Source organism: Trichosurus vulpecula, chromosome 2 (assembly GCF_011100635.1).
Source record: "Trichosurus vulpecula isolate mTriVul1 chromosome 2, mTriVul1.pri, whole genome shotgun sequence".
Taxonomy (NCBI): Eukaryota; Metazoa; Chordata; class Mammalia; order Diprotodontia; family Phalangeridae; genus Trichosurus; species Trichosurus vulpecula.
In genome coordinates, this window is record NC_050574.1 from 35,109,196 (window position 1) to 35,132,414 (window position 23,219).

The following is a 23,219-nucleotide window of genomic DNA, read 5'->3' on the forward strand; positions in this document are numbered from 1 at the left end:
AATGATCTCAGGTAATGCAAAGAGAAGCTAAGCATGGCTCGAAGTTAGAGGCATTGACATATATATACGGAGCCAGCACCTTCCCCTGAGTGGAGCCCCAACCCCCTCTCAATTCAACCTCTTGGTATCTGGGCAGCTGGCTGAGCAGTAAATAGAGAGGAGGTAGCTGCTGGTACTCACCTGGGCCATTGGGAAAGCAGGTATTGGGAGATGGTTGTGTTGCCCAGTTGGCTGCCCAAAGGACAGCTGGGAAATTGGAGGAGAGCAACTATGGAAACAAGCAGAGGTGGAAGGGTATAGGTACGCCTGGGAAACAGTGCAAGATGACCAGGAGAAACTGGAATGGGCACAGGTTGGGGGAAACTAGGTGCTGAGAAGAGAGAATAACCTCTGGGGATGTCCTGAGGAATAACAGTCAGAGATTAGGGGACATCCCGGGTGAAAGGGAAGGGGAGGAGGGAGGAGGCCCATGGAGCACAAGGGCCCTGGGAGTGGGGAGGAAGCTGAAACCCCCATTGGGGAATGCTGAGTTTAGAAGGGGAATAGAAAGGAGGCACTCACCTTCTCAAAGCTGCAGGATGCCTCTGAGGCTTGAGGACCAACCCACAGGGCCTGAAGTTAGGCAGAGAGCCAAGTGGCAAGAGCAGAGGGAGGGGTGGTCAGGGCCATAAACTAGAAGCGACCATGCAGCCTGAGTGAGCAGCTAATGGGGCATCTCTGGCTTCAGCTGGGGGGAAGGGAGAAGCAGCCAAGGGAGAAGGCTTTGAACCTCAGGGTCCAGTGCCTCGATCCTCACAGGAAAGTGGACTATGGCCAGACTCCTGGCTTCCAGGTGGGCCACACAGTGTTTGTGGGGAAAGCGGGGGACCAGGAAGGAAAACGGTTGAACTCTTATCTGGTTAGAAAGGAGACCTTGGGAGGGGGTCAAAGCTGGAAGGCATCGGGAGCTCAGGTAGGAGCTGGGTGGGGGGCTGTCCATGTTTGCCAAACCCCCTGGTCTCCCTCAACGTGAGTCATTCTGGCTTCTCCTCATGCCTCAGTGGCTCTTGTCTACAGCCACACCGCCCAGTCAATTAGCCATGAAGCAGCCTTATGTCAATAGGGCAGGAGATGGGATGGGAAGGCAACCACTGGTTGCTGGGGAAACTCTTGGTCCCATGAATAGGCCCCTGAGGAATTGCTTTCCTCTTCTCAGATGTAGCCCTACTTTCAGCCTATTAACTCATGCCCTGACTATGCTCCACAAATCTATCCATCACAGGGATTTCTGGCATGCAGGCACTTCAAGACCCATCTTTCTCCTGTTGTTTTAAAAATCTTGCCTCCCCCAGAAGCCTTTCTATGGAAATGAGACAAGACTACTGAAAAATTATTTATAGAACTAGAAAACATAACAGAATTCATCTGGAAGAACAAAAGGTCCAGAATATCAAGGGAATTAATGAAAAGAAATGCAAGGGAAGGTGGCCTAGCCATACCAGATCTAAAATTGCATTATAAAGCAGCAGTCATTAAAACTACTTGGTACTGGCTAAGAAATAGTGTGGTGGATCAGTGGAATAGGTCAGGTACACAAGACACAGTAGTCAATGACTATAGTAATTTACTGTTTGATAAACCCAAAGACTACAGCTTCTGGGATAAGACCTCACTATTTGATGAAAACAGGAAGATAGTATGGCAGAAACTAGGCATAGACCAACATCTTACACTATATACCAGGATAAAGTCAAAATGGGTACATGATTTAGACATAAAGGGTGATACTATAAACAAATTAGGAGAGCAAGGAATAGTTTTACCTGTCAGATCTATGGAGAATGGAAGAATTTATGACCAAACAAGAGATAGAGAACATTATGAAATGCAAAATGGATAATTTTGATTACATTAAATTGAAAAGTTTTTGCACAAAGCCAATGCAACCAAGATTAGAAGGGAAACAGAAAGCTGGGAAACAATTTTTATAGCCAGAGTCTCTGATAAAGACCTCATTTCCAAAATATATAGAGAACTGAGTCAAATTTATAAGACTATAAGTCATTCCCCAATTGATAAATGATCAAAGGATATGAACAGGGAGTCTTCAAATGAAGTGGTTAAAACCATCTATAGTCATATGAAGAAATTCTCTAAATCACTATTGATTAGAGAAATGCAAATCAAAACAACTCTGAGGTACCACATCACACCTGTCAGATTGGCTAACATGACAAAACAGGAAATTGATGAATGTTGGAGAAAATGTGGAAAAATTGGAACATTAATGCATTGTTGGTGGAGTTGTGAATTGAACCAACCATTCTGGAAAGCAATTTGGAATTATGCCCAAAGGGCTTTAAAACTTTGCATACCCTTTGGTCTAGCAATACCACTTCTAGGTCTGTATACCAAAGAGATCATAAAAATGGGGAAAAGACCCACATGTACAAAAATATTTGTAACAGCTCTTTTTGTGGTGGCCAAGAATTGGAAATTGAGGGGATGTCCATCACTTGGGGAATGGCTGAACAAGTTGTGGTGTATGAATGTAACGCAATACTATTGTGCTATAAGAAATGATGAGCAGGCAGACTTCAGAAAACCCTGGAAAGACTTGCATGAACTGATGCTGAGTAAAGTGAGCAGAACCAGAAAAACATTGTACACGATAACAGCTACATTGTGCGATGACCAGCTTTGATAGACTTAGTTCTTCTCAGCAATGCAATGATCTAAGACAATTCCAAAGGACTCATGATGAAAAATGCTGTCTATATCCAGAGAAAGAACTATGGAGTTTGAAAGCAGATCGAAGCAGGTTATTTTTCCTTTTTTTTTCTTTTTTGGTTTTTTCTTTCTTGTGGTTTTTCCCTTTGGTTCTAATTCTTCTTACAACATGACTATTGTGGAAATATGTTTAATATGATTGTGCATGTATGGCCTATATCAGATTGGCGAGGGGGAGGGGAAAGAGGGGGAGAAAATTTAAAACTCAAAATAAAAGTGAATGAAGAAAACTAAAAATAAATAAATACATTTTTAAAAGAGAAAAAAAAGAAATGAGATCGAGAAATCACTGGTGGTGTCTCTGGGCAGGAATCTATCTGACAAACCTTTATTTTCTCCCCTACTGCCCCTCTGCTTCAATATAGAATATTTCTGGAGTGATCAGAGAAGAGCTGATGCTTCCAGACCTGTAAGTCCTACAGGACTGAGGGCAGCTCAGCTTTATGGCTGCATGGGACACACGCATGGGACATTTTGGCTAACCTTCTCTGACCTACCCAGTCCTAGGCTAAAAGAGACCATTAATGGCCCTCATCTCTCCTCTCTGGGCCTAGGCCCTCACTCCTGAGAGCCCTCCAACCCTGGTGCCCCTCTCCTAGGGTTCTCCTTAGCCTACCACTATGACTCTTTGTCCTGTCCTTTTTCACCTGCTCCTCTCAATAGCTATGAGGTCAGGGGCCACACTGACCTTGGGCAACTAGGTGGTGCAGTGGGTAGAACATCAGGCCTGGAGTCAGAAGACCTGAGTTCAAATCTGGCCTCAGACACTTACAAACTGTGCGACAAGTCATTTAACCCTGCTTGCCTCAATTCCCTCATCTGTAAAAGACGGTAATAATAGTGCTTACCTCACAGAGATGTTGGGAGGAACAAGTGAGATACCAATTGGAATAATCACACATAATAAGTGGTGTATGAGTGTTAGCTATTATTGCTGTGTGTAGGACAGGTCATCTCCTCTCCCAGCTCAGTTTGCACCCAACAGGAGTGGGCTGGTTCCCTTCCCCTCCACACACATGCACACACACACACACACACATACACACTACACACACTATACACTACACACATACACACACTACACACACACACACACTAAATGAGTTTCTCTAGAATTACTGTGATGGCTTCTCCTGTCTTTGACAATCTGGCCATGAAATGTCCAGGGCTCTTCTCTTAGCTCCCCACCCTTGTGGTGTCTTCTTTGTTCCCTTTCCCCTCCATCCCCAAATGCATTGACCTCTATAGAATGAAAATAGCTTACAGTCCATCCATGTTTTTATTTCTTTCTGTCTGTCTCAGCAGTAACATTCCCCTAACCTTTTGCATTAGCAGGGGTAGAGGCTGGGTGATTAGAAACTGAATTAAGGTTTTAGGGAAGGGACTAACAGAGAGAACTCAGTTCCCTTAGTGGTCACTGCCTATCTCTAACCTGAGCACAGTCTGGATCCTCTCTTTGACATGAGGACTTCATGGGACATGGAAGCTAAGGTGGGCATTGGGATTCAGTTAGGGAGAGGAAGAAAGGATAGATGAGAATGAGGTGGGAACGGCTTGAGTCTACAGATGTTAAAGGAAGTGACTGGAGAGAAGTGGGGGTGGGGGTGGGGCTTGGAGCATGTTATCCATGTGTGTACACCCCCATGTAGATAGGTAGGAAGGGCAGGGACCAAACACAGGCTTTTGGAGCTGTCAGAGCACAGAAGGAAGGGACCACAGTGGAGGTGCCAGGAGGCCTTCTCTTAAGTCATGGATAGAAACTTCACAGCTTTTTTGCAGGGTAAGGTATGACAGACCACTGAGCAGCTGATCAGACAGGCACAGTCCTAGGCACTAGTCACCCATTCCTTCATGTTGCCCCCATGAAAGGCCGGCCAGTCATGAGGCTTCTTTATCTGCATTGTCAATGTTTCAGAGTCACATACTCCACCCCTTCTCGCACGGAGGGCCTCACACCCTCCCCAAAATGAATTAGTTCAGAATAATGTAATCCTTCTTCTTCGGGAGGAGACTGGGGTGTCACATTCTCATAATCCCCCTGGGGAGAAAAGAGAGGCCAGTGAAAGTCCTTAGTCATCTTCCCAACCCCCTTTTCTCCATTGTCATTTCTCCTTCTCCCTCCTCAGGCCCCACTCTGTCCTTCCTGTGTCCTTAATTCAGCTTCTTCATTTCTGACCAGAGAATCTGAGACGGGTTCTTCTCTTGAGAGGAGCTAGGCAGAAGCGCCCTTGACAACCACCTTATGAGCTTCTAAGCTGAGGGATTCTGGGACGTGTGGTCCAGGCTTTGACTCAGCCTCTGCCCAGCAGCCCCTCACTCAATTTAAGCCAGTTTTATGCTTTCTCCACCCTCCTCAACATCCCTGCCTCCTTACCCCACGGGGTTTCTGCACCACAGAATAGGTAACACTTTGATCCTCAGTCTGAAGACTAACTGATGAGGGCTCCAGATACCTAGGAATTCCAACGAATGAAAGCAGGCATAAGGAGACCTCTCCTTTGCCTCCAGCCACCTCCCAGACCTTTGTTGCCCATGGCCTCACTCATGTAAATAGCCCTCTGCCCAGCCTTGTCTTTGGCTGTCTTTCCAGGATCCAGGCATCCCAGGGTCCATCTACCTCTCACTGATGGTCTCTAATCACCTTCTGTCTGTGGGCCTTTCCTCCTCCTCCCCCTCCAGTGCATTCTCATTTCTATTTCAAGTTAGGCCCCCAACTCCCAAGCTTCTAGCTCTGCCTTCTCTAGCCACACCCAAATATCCTTCCTCTTCCCCTCCCTCCCCAGAACCCAGCTCCTGGCACTCACAGAGGCCTCTCAGGAAACTGTAAGGTAGCATAATTGATCCTCCCCTCCACTGCAGGATTGTAATAACCCAAGGATTGGGGAGCTGCTGCGGAGTGGGGCCTCCTTATCTGAGAAAGAAATGAGACTTCAACCCCAGCCTTTCTCCTGTCCCTCCCCCACCCTTGACTCCCCAGAGTCTGCCCTCCCTTCTAGCCAGAATCTCCCCACTACATCATAGACCACCACCTGCTTTGGTGCCGTGCTCTATGGTCACAAAGCGTTTTGAATGTACTCTTAAAATCTGATCCTCACATCAGCCCTGCGAGATTAGTCATATAAGTACTGGTATCCACGTTTGACAGATTCAGAAGCTAAGGTTAAGTGGCTTAGTCATTTGTTCAGTCACACAGCCAATAATTCCGGAAACCAGTCCTGAACTCAGGTCTTCGGACCCCAAGCCCAGTCCCCTCTACCCCACACTAGGCCACCTCCAATACTGCCCCATCACACCTCCTAGCTCCTAGGACAGTCTGCCCTCAGTCCCATGTCCTTGCTCCTTACTTTCTTATTCCTGATAAAGAAAGAGCCCTGTCTGCTGGGTCTCGCCTGAAAGTCCTGCTCTCCTCTGATCCTCTGCCAGCTGTAGGGCAAAAGAGAGGAAGAGGTAAGAAATGAATCTCAGTGCCACTTGGGGCCTGGGAGCAGAGCCAAGGGCTAGGATTGGGTGGAGAGAAAAGAGACCCCAAAGGGGAGCTCACCATCGGACAGACTGGAACCCCAGCAGGGCCAGGAGGAGGAGAGCCAGGCACACCCCGAGCCCCAAGGCAGTCCTCTTGCCAATGGTCTCTGGGCTGTCTAGAGAAGGAAGGAAAGACTCCTTTTGTGGATGCAGCTAGTTAATCATCAGGCTCTGCTACAGGGCTGCCTTTTGGCACTGCTATAGGCCTGTTCTCTCATTTGTCCTGTGTCTGGCCGGCTCCATCAGTCAGCCATCCCTATTCCTAGCCTGCAACACCCTAGACAAGGGCCTGGTGGGGCTATCTTCAGAAGGGAGACAGAGGCCCTCTACTGATGTGGAGACCCTCCCTATTAGGGAGACAAAATCCTTCCCTTTGGGGAGCTGTAGTATAGGGGAATAGAGGCGACAGGATATACACAGGGGACAATTCACCAATATGGCAAAGTAACAAGTACAAACTGAATTCTTGAGGCCAAGAAGAAGGGCTGGTAATAGGTGGGATTCACCTGGGTGAGCTTCTTGGGAGTAGGTGAGCTCTGAGCCAGGCTTCAAAAGGAAGGGAAAGACATGGCTTGGTAGACCAAATGGGGCAGGCAAATGGCCTCTTGGAAAGCTTATCAAGAGGAAGAAGCAGGACTTGGCTGGAGCAGGGGAATGATGAAAAAGAGGCGGGAAGCAGGGTGATATGGCTGGTGGGAGGGACCTAGAAAACCAGGATGAGGAGCAGGGTTATCCCTCAGGGCGAGAATTAGGATGGGAACATAAGAGGGGAGAAGGCCTTACAATAGACGGTGAGAACGACAGGACTTGACTTCCCCGTGCCCAGCTTGTTGGCCCCTTGGCACCAATAGGCCCCGGATTGGTGGGTCATCACACTCCACAAGGTCAGCTTCTGACCATAGTTATCAATCTTTTGCCCTTTCCAGTCAAACCAGGCATAAAGGTCAATGGCTGGATTAGCATCAGCCTCACAGGTCAGGACCACTCTTGTCTTCTCCATCACCACGTCACCTGGGACAATGGACACTTGCAGGTGTCTGGGTGCATCTGCAGGGAGCAGAAGAGTCAGAAACCCTCATACCCAGGCCCTATTCTCCTCCCACCCCAGGCCTAAAGCATCGTACTTGCTCACTCTCCTTGCCCCCTTCAGACTTCCTGGCCCTATCTCCCAAGCCTTGCCACTCACACTGGACTTTCAGGTCCCATTCCTGAGACTGGGTTTGTCCGATAGAGTTGGTGACAGAGCAGCTATATAGCGCAGAGTCTTCTGGGGAGATAGAGCTCCAATTCAGGTACCTTCCATCATGGAAGTGTTTTCCATTTTGAGTCCAGGAATAATGAACACTTCTTGGGTGACTGGAGCTGAAGTCACATTGAAGTTGGACTTGATCTCCAGACCGGATGTCAGATTTGGGAGTTACCAGAATGATTTTAACATCTCTTGGGGCATCTAGGGAGAGAACTCACTGCTGAGTTAACCTAGGTCCCAGGTGGCTTGTCTTCTTACTCCTCCCAGGACCCAGGCTTCCTGACCATTTTCTCTCAGGCCCTGCTTCCAGACTCTACTCTCCTTCAAGAACCCAGGGACCTAGGCTTCCATTCCTCCCACCCCCACGCACCATCCTGAAGTCCAGCTCTCTTTTCAAGCCCCTAGATATCTCAGTTCCACCCCTCAGTTCCCTTTTTGGAGCCCCCTTAGGCAGCTTTCCCTTGCAGCCCCCAGCGCTCTTCTTCATGTACTCCCCTGCCCTCTTACAGTGTACATCCAGGTTGACAGGGGTTGCTTGGGAACATTCAATGTTGCAGGCCCAGCAGGTGATTGGCTCGGCATTCCAGGGTATGTTCCGGATGGTAAAAACATTGGAAAAGGATCTGGCTCTTTGAGAGAAGTGTGGCTCCCAAAAATATCTGTTGGCAGCAGGGTTACTTTGTTTGTAGGAACAGGAAAGGATCACAGAGTCCCCTTCTCGGATTGGTATCTGGCTACTGATAGTAATGGTCACCCCAGTGGGGGGATCTGGGAAAGAAAGAGGAAACTTAGCAGAGAGGGTCCGGACATCCCTCCTGGCCTCTCAAACCACTCCATTCCTCTCTACCTCTCCTGCTATTTACTCTCTCCCCCTATCACTTAAAGAACTCTTGAACTTACCAGAAAGGAGCTGACAGCCTCACTCAGATATTCAACACAAGGGCAGAAATTCCTCTCCTGTTACATTTTCATCTAGTACTTTGGTCCTTCTGTCTATTACATTAGTTTGTCCCCAGCTGTGAGCTTCCTGAGAGTATGGACTGTGCCTATGGAATTTATTATAGCCCAATGCAGGGTATAGGACTTTCTAGCTGTGTGAACATGAATAAATCACATAAGCTCTCCAAGCCTCAGTGTCTTCATCTATAAAATGGATATATATTTCCTCACACTTTCCTCACAACGACTTTTGAGAGTTCCAATGAGATAATGCATGTAAGGTATTCTGTAAACCATGAAATGCTATAGAAATGCCACCTACTATATTGTTATTAGTATGAATTTGTGTTTTAATGAAGGCTTGGTGATCATGGCAATGGGATATCCTTTACTCACATCCCTGTCTGCACACAGCTCCTTGTTCATCCCCAAGCCCTACATATCTTTGCCCAGCCCAGGCATTGTATGTATGGCCAGCTTACACTGAACATCCAGCCTGGCTCTCTCACTGACTTCACTCCAGCCCTCACTGTTCCCAGCCAGGCAGGTGTACTGGCCAGTTTGCTGCCGGTTGACCTCTTGAAACGTGAGCTTCTGTTTCGTCTCTCCCAGCATCTGCTTCTCATCTTGGTACCAGGTATAATTGGTTGGAGCAGGGTAGGCAACTGTCATACAAGTCAGCTCCGCAGTCTTGTTCTCTATCACACTGAGGTCAGCAGGCAGAACCTTGGAAAGCTTGGGGGAATCTGGAGGGAAAGGATAGAAGCAGTGGGGTGATCCCACTGACCAGCAAATAATCCTGAGAACCCCTGTTTTCACTCTTGTCCCAGTCTCCCCTCAAACACCCCCCACACATAGCCAAAAAAAAACAAACAAAAAACAATAAACCATCATGAATCATCTCCTGTCCCTCCTCCATTCCCCAAACTTACTGCAAAGACTGATCCCTTGCTAAGTCCCCAGCCCCATGATCAGCTCACATAGGACTTGCAGGTGCACTGGTTCTGATCTCCCCCGGCCCATTTCATTCTCTGCCTCACAATGGTAGTTTCCAGCCTGTTGCCAATTCACATTGGACAGAGTCAGAATTTCAACCCAATTCTGCACATTCGTTCCATCCTTGAACCAGAAGAAATCGCCTTGGATTGTGGGGTTGCTGCTTTGGAGCAGACACTTCAGAGTTACTGATTCTCCCTCCTTCACTTCTAGGTGGGGACTTGCCTCAATGGTTATCTTTGGGGTATCTGGAAGGGCAGAGAGTAAACCAAATGAAAAGAGAATCTTTCACAGAGATTGAGGGAAGGAATTCATTGGGAAGATTCAAAGGCCTGCGATTCTAGAACCCTACAGGAGAGATCCATGCCACTTAAGGATGGAGGGGGTGTGGTGCCATGGCACGCCTGAAAGGATTTTCAGGTGCATTTATAAGTCTAGCTTCACTTTTCAGATGAGTAGCCTGGAGCTCAGAGGGAAGAAGCTGCTTGCCCAAGGTAGACTGGGCATTCGGCAGCAGTATCAAAAATCCAGCTCTGCCATATTCCATGGGGCTCTCGTGGCTCCTGTTTAGCGGGGTGTTATTTCCTTCCCAGGGAAGCTCGGGAAAGAGCATTTGAGTGAGTTGCCAAAATGACGAACACAAAAGGAAAAAGGAGAGGGACATGATACATGTTTTTTAGGCCCTTTAGAAAATATGGTGTTGTCCCTTTGGACAACATATGTGAATGTACAAGAAAGGTGATATTGTAGATATCAAGGGTGTGCGCACAGTTCAGCAAGGAATGCCCCACAAATGTTACCATGGCAAGACCAGATGGGTCGATAATGTTACTCAACGTGTGGTAGGTATTGTTGTAAACAAACAGGTTAAGGGCAAGATTCTAGCCAAGAGAATTAACATGGGTATTGAGCATATTAAGCATTCTAAGAGCAGAAGTAACTTCCCCAAGCGGGTAAAGGAAAATGATCAGAAGAAGAAGGAAGCCAAAGAAAAAGGCACTTGGGTTCAACTGAAAGAAGCACCCAAAGAAGCACACTTTGTGAGAACCAGTGGCAAGGAACCTAAGCTGTTGGAACCAATCCCCTACAAATTCCTGGCATAAATAACTGTAAAAAAATTTTTTAAAAAACTTGGATTATGGGGGGAAAAAAGAATTCAACCCTTTCTAAACTGCCTCTAAATCCACCATGATTCCCTGGACCAAGCTGCTCCTCAGAACCTGTAGCTTCCAGGAAGGAAGGCTCAGTTTAAGCACTAGCTCCCTGAGGAAGTCTTTCTTGGGGTCCCAAATTGTTAATTCTCTCTCTGTTCTCCCACCTGCTCCTGGATTTACTTCCCTCTACATATTTGTTCTATCATCTCAGTAGAATGGAAGCTTCTTAAGGGCAAGAACTCTGTCCTATCTCTATATCTCCATTCCTCAGACAGTTGATTCAAACATGTTAACACGCATTTTATCAAGCATTTACTATGTGTCAGGCTCTGTACTAAGTGCCAGGGACTCAAAGAAAGGGAAAACCACAGTCCCTGGCCTCAGGGTGATCACATTCTAATGGAGAAGACCCCATGCAAACAATTGTGCACATATAAATATATACGGGGTGAATAGGAGATAACCTTGGGAAACCACTAGATGTGGGGTGGCCTGGGAAAGGCCCCTTACTGAAGGTGGGATTTTAGCAGAGACTTGAAGGAAGCCAGGAGAGCCAGGAGAGCGCCTTCCAGGCCCAGGAGACAGCCAGAGTAAATGCAGCTGGAGGAGATGGAGTGTCAGGGTGAGGAATTGAACTTGCTTAAATGTTTATTGACCTAAACCGAATTGTATTCTAGTGTCCACTTACCTATCGGCCTGAGGCTGATATTAAAATAAGTCTATGATCTCTGAGTTCAGCCACAGGGGGCAGAAGGAGATGAACTCCAACATCCTGGTGTCTGTGTGTTGGGGAAGGGGGGTGTGGGGAAGGTAGTAGGAAACTCCAGGGGGATCCACCATTGCCTGTAGCTCATCCTTAGATGTGGGTGTTTGAAGCCTTCTTACCCTTCTTTCTGGGCAGGCCATGCATGAAGATATTTGAGATTATGGTGATGAGAATGATACCAAAGCTCTTTCACAGTTAGGGAACAGGGGACCCACAAGACAACGTGCTGGAGGAGACTCACGCTTTACATCCAGCCACACAATCTTCTCAGAGAGATGCTGCTCATCGGTGTGCCGGAGTTGGCAAGCCAGCTTCTTGCCATGGTGAGTCCAGTTGAGACTGAATGTGAATTTGCTCTCCGTCAAGACCCTCTTGGCTTCCAATGAGTTCTCGACCTGGCCCGACAGAACCTCCTGCCCATCCAGGAACCAGAGCAAGCTCACGGGATACTCAGGACAGTAGTAGTTCAGAAAGCAGGTCACGGTTACTGTTTGGAACTCTTGGAGCCGCTGGGGGAGCTGAATGTGTGGCTGAGGTGCAGACTCTGAGGGAGAAAAGGAAGGAGGGTCTAGAACAGGAGAAAGAAGGCAATCCTCCACCCGGAGGGGTTTCTCAGAATCTCCTTCAGGACAGCTTCTCAATTAGCACTGCCTGATTCCAGCCACCCCTCTGCCCAGTGGCCCCTTTGTAAGGAGCCTGCGATCTGCACCATGGAAACAGCCACTTCTTGGAGGTTGCTTTCTAAGTATTCGTAGTAGTCGTAGTTGTAGTGGTAGCAATGATAAAAGTAGTAGTAGTAATAATTGTAACCGTAATAAGGAGGAGTGACAATGATAAGAGAAAACTCTTCCCATTTCTATCATGCCTTTAAAGATCACAAGAGCCCCAAGCGGGGGTGGAGGGGTAGTAGTTCAAGGAGCTCCCCCAGCCCAAATTGTTGGTGCTCCCTCTGCCTTGTTGAAATTATTTTTACCTTTGTCTTTGTCTTTGTGCACATTCTACTCCCTGCCTCCCCCTCACCGCAGAACGTAAGCTCCTTGAGGAAAGGGACTGGTCACTTTTTCTTTGTATACCTCTTGCACAGTGCCTGGCACCCAGGAAATGCTTAATAAAGGATTGTTGAATTGGAATGAGTATTATGCCCATTTTTTAGAGAGGGATATTCTATCTGTCCTCGCTCATCTGTCCAAAGGAGAATTCTCTAACAGCAGGGACTCTATCCCCCATCAGACCATGGGCTGCCCTAGAACTGAGGGCCAGCCTCTTCTATTAGGCTAACAACTCCTTTAGACCAGGAACTGGGTCATCTCCTCCTTCTGTGCCTCTCTGCCAGGGCTCAGCACACAACAGCTCATGCTTGCGCTGTCAGCTTCGGGCATATCCTGGCATGCTTTTCTTAGGGAGCAGGGGCCATGAGCAGTGTGCCTGGGCTTGGTGAGAATGCTATTCTTCCCCTTCCCCAGCTACTCACCAGTGACATTGAGTTGCATACACTTCATCCATTTGTCTCCCTGGGCTATCATCCTCAGGCCCAGCTTCCCACTGTCAGCGACCTGGACCGGACGGATGAGCATGCTACAGTCATTTTTTCGGTATCCCAGAAATTGTGTCCTGTTGTTCTTACTGGAATCGAGCATGTCAAAGAGGATTCTCCCATAGAATGTCTTCTTCACGTCATCAAACTGAGGCTCGTGGTACAAGATAAAGTGATCTAGTGTTTGGATGTTGCGGAACTTGTAGCTGCAGGGGATCTGAACACAGGTGCCTTCCCAAGCATAGAGGATGTCTGGTACCTTGACATCCCAATGACAGAGAGCCAGAACCAGGAATCCTGGGCCCCCAAAAGGCAGGCAGGAGAGAGAGGGAGGGAGTGGGGTCAAGGAGGGAAACAGATTCTGTTTGGGGGATAATGAGACAGAAAAAAAAAACACGAAACAGACAGTTACACAAAGACTAGACCCAGAGGGGAAACCACACACACACACACACACACACACACACACACACACACACACACACAAAACCAAGCAGATCCGTGGAGAAAGAGGAAGAGACACAGTTAAGAGCAGTGTTCCTGGTGGGCTTTCCTATGAAGACAGCTTCTCCCATCCCCTCTTCCGCATCGTCTTCTTACCTAAAACCTCCCTCCCTCCTCAACTCCCACTCCCAGGTACTGGCAACAGTCCTTACCAACAGCCAGAAATGAAAGGTGAAGGAGGCTCATGATGGCACCTCAGGCCCGGTCAGAATTCCTGAAAAGGGAAAATGAGTTCTTTGGTCAGTCAAGTAAGTCCCTTGTTTTCTCCAGGATGCGTTCCTTGGTTACTCCCATCCAGTTCCGACCATTGCTTTCCTTCTGAGTTGCCTTTGCATTGGTGTGCCCGAAATCCACCTTTCTTATTTGTGGTTGTGGAGTTCCTTTATATGTTTGAGGGGGGGCATGCCTGTTTATGGTTGTGTTTGTATATCTTGTCTCCCCTTTGAGACTGGGAGTCAGGGAGAGACCTCTCTCCCCCCTGACATTCAGTCTAGAATTCTGCTCAGGGAAAACTCATTCACAAATGACTCACAGTTCTAAGAGATAAAAGCATGAAGGCATGATGAGGAGGACCCACCCCACCCCAATATCTATTTCACTTTCTGAATGCACATATATTGCTTTTCTTGTCCCTAGTTACGATTAACATTTGCATAAAGTTAAATTTGTCTCTATTTACATGGCAGGTGCCTTTAGCAAGGTCCCTTGGGGAATGACCAGGATGTGCTGATAGAGTGTGTCTCCTGTCACATCAGATTTACTCCCTCTCCACCCTTTTTGCCCTCCCCATGTGGTTCCCCTCCTAAAGCCTGTAAAGAGAGAGAGAGAGAGCTGGCATGGGACAGATACTGGGAAGTAAGCTGGCATAGGTACAGACAGGAAGCTGGAAGCTGCCCAATAGGCTGCAGGGTCAAGGCTATGCTTTGGAATAAATTGAACTCAAAATGTTAGAAGTGGAGAGAGACTCCCTAGAGAATCTGGATGTGACCAAATATTACCGCCCCCAGGGCTCCCACAGTGGACTGAACCTGGGGATAAATGGGTCCATACCACAGCAGTGATTATAATTCTCAATTATTAAGCCCAATCTCAGTCAGCACATGCCATCCAACTCTCCAAAGTCCTCAGCCCTGGGCCAGGTCCACTCCTACCTTATCCTTCTCAGAAAACTGGCTCAGGACCCCAGGGTGAGAAGGAAGGACAGTGGGCTACGTGTCCTTGCTTGAAGCGACCAGAAAGTCTCAGGCTAACTATCATTAAGAGGTGCTCCCAGCTCAGTGATCAGGGGAGAAAGAGAAGGAGGTTGGGGATAAATCAGGACCCAGACATGGAAGGTTTGTTGTAACCCATGTTAAAGTTGGTTTCAGGGTAACATCAAAGAGAGGGGAGTTAGTTCTAACCAAGAAAGGCACTTGGTGCTTGAATGGGGTTACAAGGATGGCTGGGGAGGGGGCCAGAGATAAAGGGAAGCAAAGAGTAGGGTGCCTTTTTACCTGCTTCTTGCACATCATCCGTTTCTCCCTCCTTAGGGGTGAAAACAGCATCAATGAGAAAGAGGAAGTTCTTTGCTTTTTACATCTACCCCTGACCTATGACTCAGTCGGTCTCCTCCCCTGTCTTGAGGTATTGGGAGAACCAATCTGAAAGTTTTAATGGATTGGGAAGAGAAAGAATTGGGGGTGAAGAGGAACAACTAATTTACTTAGATGCAGGTCTTGGTTATTCACCTGATGTATTGTACAGGATGAAATGTGTTTAATATCAGGTCAGTGGCCCCTGGCCATTGCCTTCCTTTGTTTTCCCTCCTCTACCAACACAGCTCAGGAAATTAAAATTTGTTTCAGTACAATCTATAAGCCAAGCAAATTTCAAAGGCCAATATGGTTTTTAAAATTATATAAAGCATTATGAAGTCAAATAGAAATTACATTGTGGATTTGTTGTGCAGTCATTTCAATCATGTCCAACTCTTCGTAACCCCATCTGGAGTTTTCTTGACAAAGATACTGGAGTGGTTCGCCATTTCCTTCTCCAGCTCATTTGACAGATGAGGAAGCTGAGGAAAACAGGGTTAAGTGACTTGCCCAGGGTCACCTAGCTAGTAAGCGTCTGAGGTCAGATTTGAACTCTGGAAGATGGGGCTTTCTGACTCCACGTTCAGCACTCCATGCACTATGGCACCACCTGGTGGCCCCATTGTGGATTATCCGCCATTTTAAAAGTATCCATTGTTCTCAGAGAGCAGTACCAAGGAGAATGGGGTAGAAATTACAGAGAGCCCCTTGGAAGTAGAATGAACAGTCTCAGCCAGCAGTGGCTTCTGGGCCTTCAAGCAAGTCAGAGGTAACATGGAAGTGATCCTCAGTCAGGGATGGGTCGGACTTTGTGTCCCTCCCAGCTCTGAGATGCTGAGAGTCTCCTCCATTTGAGAAGATAACTGAGAAGTTGGTGGTCGGTGGTTTTCATTTTCACATTGGCCCTGAAACAAAAGTTTCTAGATGGAGAGGGCATCTAGTACTGAGGGTGATTTGAAGAGAAAGTTTTCACAATAGAAACCCCATCATTCATCAACGCCTTGATAAGAGTTTCTAAGTGGAGACAAATTGAGGCCAAGTTATCCAGATTCTCCTTTTTGGGAAAGTTCTGCTCCTTCTCATTTTCCCCTTCCCACAAATGCTACCAGGAAATAATGAAAGAGAAAAGGAATTGTGATGGGATAAGCAGTGGGGAGCCCATGGTTGGGGAGATTGGACCACTGCAGCACTGACCATCCCCCTCCCTCTTCCTGGACACCATCTTCTTCTAGAATTTTCATGACTCTGTTTTTGCTTGGTTCTCCCACTTTTCTAGCTTCTCAAACTTTATAGATACCTGGGTCATCACCATAGTGTAAAGTAAGATGTTTTTTCCCACCCTTATCAATCAGGAAGTCCCAGGCAGACAGATTGAATCAATCCATTTAAAGTGTAACTAGGTGTGAACGAGGCCTTAATTAATTTAGGAGGAGGGAAGTGCTTTGATCATCAGATAAAGATGATGGATGGTGCTACATTTAAAAAAAATCTTGTGATTGACTGAAAGAATGTGTTCAGTTCAGAATTGTGTGTTCCAGCAGCAGGAAGTTGAGTGGTGGTCAAATACAGAAGTGAAGGAAGGAAAGAGGGAGATTTCCCCTTCCCAACACCACTGACCACCTGGTGGTGACCTTGGGAACCTCAAAAGGTCAGAAGATCTAGAGTTCCCACTGGCATCAGGCAGCAGTAAAATCTGAAGGCAGAACCTTCACTGGACACTGAGGGATATACCAAGGACAAACTTGAAGCACTGAGGAAAGTCAGTCTCAGGACTCTCAGAGCCCAGTAGAGCTCCACCTAAGGGAAACTTCATAAGAACTCTACAATGGGAGGAACCTGGACCTGGGAGTTTTCCCTTTGACCACAAGTGGGCTCTTAAGTTTGAATCCACTCTCTCTTAAGGAGCTTGTGTATGCAATACATGGGGAGATATTGCCCCAGTTAGGGAGGGAAGATATTTCTATGACAACTATCCTTGCTATACATGTTTAGTAAATACCCTTTATTAAAGATAATTAGCTCGGGTCAACAATCAATGGGAAGCATATTGTTGGAAGCTTCTATGCAACAGTACTAGAAAACTCGGCCCTTTAGGGTTACCCCTAGAGCTCTGAGGGGAGGAGCAGGGCAAAAGTTTAACTAGAATTCCTAGAAGAGAAGTAAGAGGTTTTGGTTTTTGTTTTTAAAGCTGAAGATGATTTATAAATGAAATGAGAGTGCTAGAGAAAATGACTGGGAAAGAAATGAGAATTGGAAAGAGAATTAACTTCTTGGCACAAGAGGTACATAAGCAGACCTACGCAATAGATTCTGAAAATTGTAATGGGCCAAAAAGTAGTTAATGATTCCATGAGACAAGAATATTGCAACAAAGTCAAGAGACTGAAAAAATACTAGAAAGCATAAGATATCTCATATCACGAACAACTGAGCTGAAAAGCAAATCAAGGAGAGAAAATTTAAGAATCATCACTTGATTTGCTAAGCCCTGGAATAACTAATAAGCCCTGTACTCAAGCACAGGGATACAAAAAAAAAGCAAAAAGACAATCCCTGCCTTCAAAGAGCTTCCATTCTAATGGGAATGGCAACTAATAAACAACTACACAAATACAAGATTTATGCAGAGTACATGGAAGACATCTGAAACAGGAAAACATTAGTAGCAGGGGGAACTGGGAAGGATCTCCTAGAGCAGGTGGGATTTGAGCTAAGTCTTAAAGGAAGTCAGGGAACCTAAGAGGCTTAAGGTTAGAATGCCATTCCAGGTATGGGAGACAGCTATCAGAAAGGCAGAGAGAGCCAGATGAAGCACTATGTTCAAGGAACTGGGGATTCAACTGTAGGTCAGTGTTGTTGGAATGTAGAGTATGTGGAGGAGAGTAAGGAGTAAGAAAACTGTGAAGGGAGAAAGGGACCAGCCTGTGAAGAACTTTAAACAGGGGTCACATGAGCAACAAGATGGCAAACAAGAAATTTTCTCTAATCCACAAACCTTCTCAGACCTCTCCAAAATAGAAATTATGTGCCAAAAATAAAGCAACTTCAGCTATCTCCACGGTCTAAGACAAACAGAATTCAAAAGAGAGTTTTACATACATACATACACAGACACACACAGACACACACACACACACACACACACACACACACACACACAGAGGAACTGATGGCTCACTGACCTTGCGCTCACTCAGTAGTACTCTACCCTTGTCTCCCGCGCTACCAGTCATGAGGCTTCATTAGCAGACCTTAGCAGATTCAAGAACACTATCCAGGCTTACCTCAAAACCCAGCCTAGCACCCTGGTCTCTCCTCCCTCTTTTCTGAACTATGGAGACCCCAGATCCTGGCTGCAGAAGTTTGCTCTGGCCTTAACAGTTAGCTTGGCCACCACCATTCAGGAGCAAAAGCCTACTGGGGCTACAACCTTGGAGCACCAGTGCTGCAAAGCTCTGAACTTCCAGTGCTGGGAAAACAGGTTCTAAATTGCTAGTTCCAGGCCAGAGATCTGAGGTATGAAGAGAGCAGAAAGGTCACCAGGACAGGACATCTTGCATGTGGAGAGCTGTGCAGTGCTTCACCAAGCTTGAGGAAAGAGCACAGCATCCAGATAGACTTAGTTCTGACTACTCAAAAATCATTTGGGCCAGAGGCTTATATTGGCAAACTGTGAATTGCCCATTATGGGTAGAGGTTAAGACACTTTGCGATCCAGCCCATGGTCAGAGGAGAGAGAGTCAGGAAGTGAGTGATAAGGAAAATAAAGGTGAAAAAAGACTGAAAGTACCAAAGATTTCAGGAAGAAGAAAATTTAAAGACCTTGAACATAAATAAATCAACAAGACAAATATTAAAACAGAAGGAAATATGGCCTCCAAAGTTATTAAATGAGTTTAAGCATGCATGAATAAATTCTGCAAAACAAAGGAAAATGATCCAACACTTGATGAGACAGAAGAGCCTGTGGAAGCTGAGGAGAACATGGAATCATAACTCACTGTTCCTGAATGGCTTAAAAGAGAAGTGAGAATTATGGGAGCAGAATTTATGTACTGCACAGCAAAAATAATGAACAGATTAGAAAAACTTGAATTTCCAATGGCAAGCTTCATAAAAGAAACAAAAGAGAAGCAAAAAAACAAGAGCATCAAGAGAAAATATGCTCACAATTCAAGTAAACCTACTAAACCAAGGGCAGCTAGGTGGTACAGTGAGTACAGCACCAGCCCTGGAGTCAGAAGGACCTGAGTTCAAATATGGCTTCAGACACTTGACACACTTACTAGCTGTGTGACCTTAGGCAAGTCACTTAACCCCAACTGCCCTGCCTTCCCCCCCTCAAAAAAAAAACCAAAACAAAACAAAAATTTTTTTAAAAACCTACTGAATCCAAAGACAGGAGTGCAAAGAGATAAACCAGAAAAACAGGGCAGGAGACAAAACCTGAATACTACAATGAAGGAAATAATAGAAAAAAAACTGCCCAGAACTTCTAAACATAGAAAATGAAAGTCTGATGGAAAGAATTCACAGATTGCCTCCAGGGCAAAAAAAAAAAAGACAAAAACCAAGGCTGCAAATCACTTATAGTGATTAAATTTAGCAATTCAATTCAGAAACAAGTTCTTCAAGCCATCAGGAGAAAGACCTTCAAATAGAAAGGAAGGGACATTTGAATAATGCAAGACTATTCCAAAGCCACTGGAAAAAGGAGAAAATGATGGAATAATGTATTCTGAAGGGTACTGGAGCCCAGGGTGACCTGTCCTGTAAATCTGAGCCTAACAGTACAAGACAAAAGATGGATGCTCAATAATAAAAATGTGAAACAATTTTTATAAAGAAAACCAGAACCAAAGACATTATTTGCCTCTTGGACACTTCAAATGACATAAATGCAGGAGAAGTGAATAAATGCAGACAGCGACTGCAATGAATGACAACAAAGAGACTTCTTTCTAAATGTACACAAGGAGAAGGGATGAAGATGGAAATCTGGTAGAGATAACAGTGAAGAAGAGGACAGGGGGCTTTATGGACAGAACATGCCTACAGGTGACTGCTTCTTGGCGGGACTACATTACAACAAAGTAGGGTACAAAAAGGAGGGAGAGGAGCAGGGAGATAAAAAAGAGTTATCGGGGTCAAATGGAGGGGTAGAAGTGAGGGGAAGGTGACTTCTGTGGTCCCAGAAAGAGAAGAGCCTGCAGGGGAGTGGGTGAGGAGGAGGAGGGAAAGATTGAAAAGGGGCTGGGGGGAGGAGGCCTTACTTTGGAGGTGAGAAGGGTTCCACTGATGAACACCCCTATGGGTAAAGATGGTCAGTGAAAGGAGATGAGGCCTAGGAGATTTGGTACTTGAGAAATCTATTTGTCCTGGGAGGGGGAATGTTTGGAACCCCTGGGAACAATTGGCACCTGGAAGAGCGAAAGGAGCATGGACACAAGGAAAAGATTTCAGAGCAAATGCAGAAAAAAAAAAAGGTCAACAAGAGAGAGCCTAGATTAGTGGGGAGCTGTATAACCAGGGATGTGGTGAAGGAGGGGCCCTACCATGGGCCGGTGCTCTCTCAACGGACCTGCAATTACTAACATTATTCTGAAAGTGAAGTACAATGGGAAAGGGCAATCTTTGGGGGTCAAGTTCTACAAGGCAGTGACAGAAAGTGACTGGAGGATGGAGCCTAGAATGGATCCTTTGGAAGTTTTGGTTGCATGAAAAATACAGAGAAAAGAGAGAGACCAGATAATTATAAGGATCATGAATCAGAGAATTGAATCATGAGGAGGGTCTAGAATAAATCAGAGGGTCTAGAGTAGACAGAAAGAGAAGGTGGATAATGAAGAGAGTGAGAGAAATCATTTTTGGAAAAGGGAGCAAAAAAAAGTGAAATTTAAAAGAAAACACTAAAGAACAGGACTAGCCAAAGGGGAGGAGAAAAAGGGGGAATATCAAAAGAGAGGAGGGTATCAGGAGTGAGGTGAAGATAGCCAGGAGGATCAGGGTCACCTTACAAAAAAAAGATGAAAACGACTGAAGGAACCTAATATTATATCTACAGCAGAAGAGGGAACTTGGAACTGAAAAGCTTCTGTAGAAACCACATTAATGCATCTAGGACAAGAAGAGAAGTAGTCAAATGGGGGGAAGATCTTTGTATCAAATTTCTCTGATAAGTATCCAAGATATATAAACAATTAATAAGTAAGCATAAAACGAATAGCCATTCCCCATGGCTAAAATGTCCATATCCTCCATTACTGAGCTTATACCCCAAGGAAGCCATTGATAAGGGGGGAAAAAGGTCCCCATAGACTCCAAAATATTTATAACAGCACTTTTTGTGATTAGCTAAGAATTGGAAACAAAGTAGATGCCCATCGATTAGGGAAATGACTAAACAAATTGTGCAACATCAATGTAATAGAATATGACTGTGCTGTAAGAAATGATATGTGGGATGAGTCCAGAGAAGCATGATGCAGAGAGAAGAAAGCAGAGGCAGGAAGACCACATGCCCAGTAACCCCAACAACGCAAGTGAAAACACCAACAACACACCAAAATACCAGATGTCAACATAAGGTTTTAGAGATCAAATGGGACTGGAACGAAGAGAGATGAGAAGACATGCCCAGTGTGCCCTTCGGGGAAGGTGGAAGGACGGTTTTGGATGTCTTCAATGTATTGACCAGTCGTCCTGACATTTTTTTTCTCTCTAAAAAAATACTCTTTTGTGGGATGGCTTTCAGAGAGGGGAAAGAAAAAGGGCCTGGGGTGCTATGGTGATGTGGGAAAAAAAATGTCAATAAAAACCCATTTAAAATGTGGAAAAAGTGCTAAACAAAGGAGTTTCTGCTTGATCTTGGAGATAATAGGAAGAAACACTGGACTTTTTTGAGTATCCGGGTGGCAAATAACCTGGGCAACTATATGAAGGATGGAAGGGGAAGGAAAGGAAGCAGCATTTATAAAGAGACTGTTACGTCCCAGGTACTGAGCTGAGCACTTTTACAAACGTTATCTAATTTTATCTTCTCAACAACCCGTGAGTTAAGCACTATCATTTTATAGTTGAAGAAACTGAGGCAGAGGTTAAGTGATTACACAGGATCACAACCCTGGTCTGAGGTCAAATTTGAACAAAGTCTTCCTTACTCCAAACCAAGCGCTCTATCCGCTTGTACCACCAGCTGCCTCTGGATCAGCATACAGAGAGATTTGAGGCAAGTAGCCCAAGGAGAAGGCTGCTGTGACAGCACAGGCCAGAAGCGATGAAGGATATAGTGGGAAGGTGACTGGAGTCTGTGGGCAGCTAGATACAGCGGGCTATGTGAGGTTACTTTCACATACCCACTGATCGGGAGCTCCATAGCTGAGTGGCTTAGCTCTCAGAGGGCTTGGTCTCCAACCTGGTGTCCAGTTGGGTGGGCACGGCAGCAGCATAAGAGTCCTGACCCTTGGCCAATTAGTTTTCTGTATCAGTTAGACGTCAGTGAGCACGTCTACCCTTCATAAGGAGGGCCAGGCAGAGGCCTTCTATCAACTGGCCAAGTGGGTCAAGCCTAACCCTCTCTTATCCTTTTCCAAGTATAAACAAGATTATCGCCCCTTGCTCTCTGATTTGGAAGGCAGTGTGCTGCTGGATGAAGCATGACTGTCCATTTCCCTGTACCTTGATCTTTAGTTAACATCAACTTATCGGCTCCTTTTCTGTGATTCAGTCCTGGGCTTTCAAGGACCAACTTCATAGTCCGTGTATATGGTGTTCTCCACCTCCCAACCCAGCCCAAGTAGAATGCAAGCTTTTGAGGGCAGGATCCCTAGGTTTTTGTCTTTATATTCTCAATGCCCAGTGCCATTTGTGACTTGACAAATTCTTGTTGAATGAATGAATAAATGAGTTGGAACACCTGGGTCCCTGGCTGGGACAAGGGACTGGGGACACAAGGGAGTTTCAGGAGGGAGAGTCCCTGGATCCAGTTGGGTGGTCTGCATTCTTCCTTTCCTCATCCCCTGCTATTATTTCATTAACTTCTGCCAGACACAGTTACATCACACAGTCACTTAGGGCAGTCCTCCTGACACTGTCTCTGGTTAATCCAGCCTAGGAGTGAAGACTTCTTAAGACCAAAATGCTTAATTCCATGCCTTTCCCTCAAGAACTGCAGAGAGATGAGAAGGGAGAAGTTCTTTTTAGGCCCCCACCT

The 23,219-nt window shown here is 46.0% G+C and overlaps 2 protein-coding genes across 9 annotated transcripts in view; one reads left to right on the plus strand and one right to left on the minus strand.

Moving 5' to 3' along the window:
- The window catches only part of LOC118839020 (zinc finger protein 850-like), a 902,460-nt gene that overhangs the window by 637,934 nt on the left and 241,307 nt on the right, over positions 1-23,219 (plus strand). The gene's annotated exons all lie outside the window — the stretch shown is intronic.
- Positions 4,030-22,440, minus strand: CD22 (CD22 molecule). Of its 8 annotated transcripts, none has more exons than XM_036746414.1 (14): positions 22,363-22,440; positions 13,586-13,647; positions 12,867-13,226; positions 11,637-11,939; positions 9,460-9,723; positions 8,962-9,225; positions 8,048-8,308; positions 7,478-7,741; positions 7,075-7,338; positions 6,311-6,407; positions 6,114-6,192; positions 5,574-5,680; positions 5,144-5,222; positions 4,030-4,807 (listed from the first exon to the last, which is right to left on the minus strand). In XM_036746414.1, exons 2-14 carry the CDS (start codon positions 13,617-13,619, stop codon positions 4,673-4,675), a joined length of 2,511 nt encoding a protein of 836 aa, XP_036602309.1. In that variant the 5' UTR covers positions 13,620-13,647; positions 22,363-22,440; the 3' UTR covers positions 4,030-4,672. The 8 variants fall into 8 exon arrangements, 7 of the variants coding, with proteins under 7 accessions (XP_036602309.1, XP_036602306.1, XP_036602312.1 ...); XM_036746411.1 differs by lacking the exon at positions 22,363-22,440 and adding an exon at positions 14,927-14,967; XM_036746417.1 differs by lacking the exon at positions 22,363-22,440 and adding an exon at positions 14,927-14,943 and having other exon boundaries at positions 12,867-12,948.

Coding starts and splice junctions, on each gene's coding strand:
- CD22 (XM_036746414.1), bottom strand. CDS start 13,619: ATGAGCCTCCTTCACCTTTCATTTCTGGCTGTTG. Junction 9,724..11,636: donor TGTGTGGCTGGATGTAAAGC/GTGAGTCTCCTC, acceptor CTGCCCTTCCAG/ATACCCCAAAGATAACCATT. Junction 5,223..5,573: donor CAGTTTCCTGAGAGGCCTCT/GTGAGTGCCAGG, acceptor TGGAATTCCTAG/GTATCTGGAGCCCTCATCAG.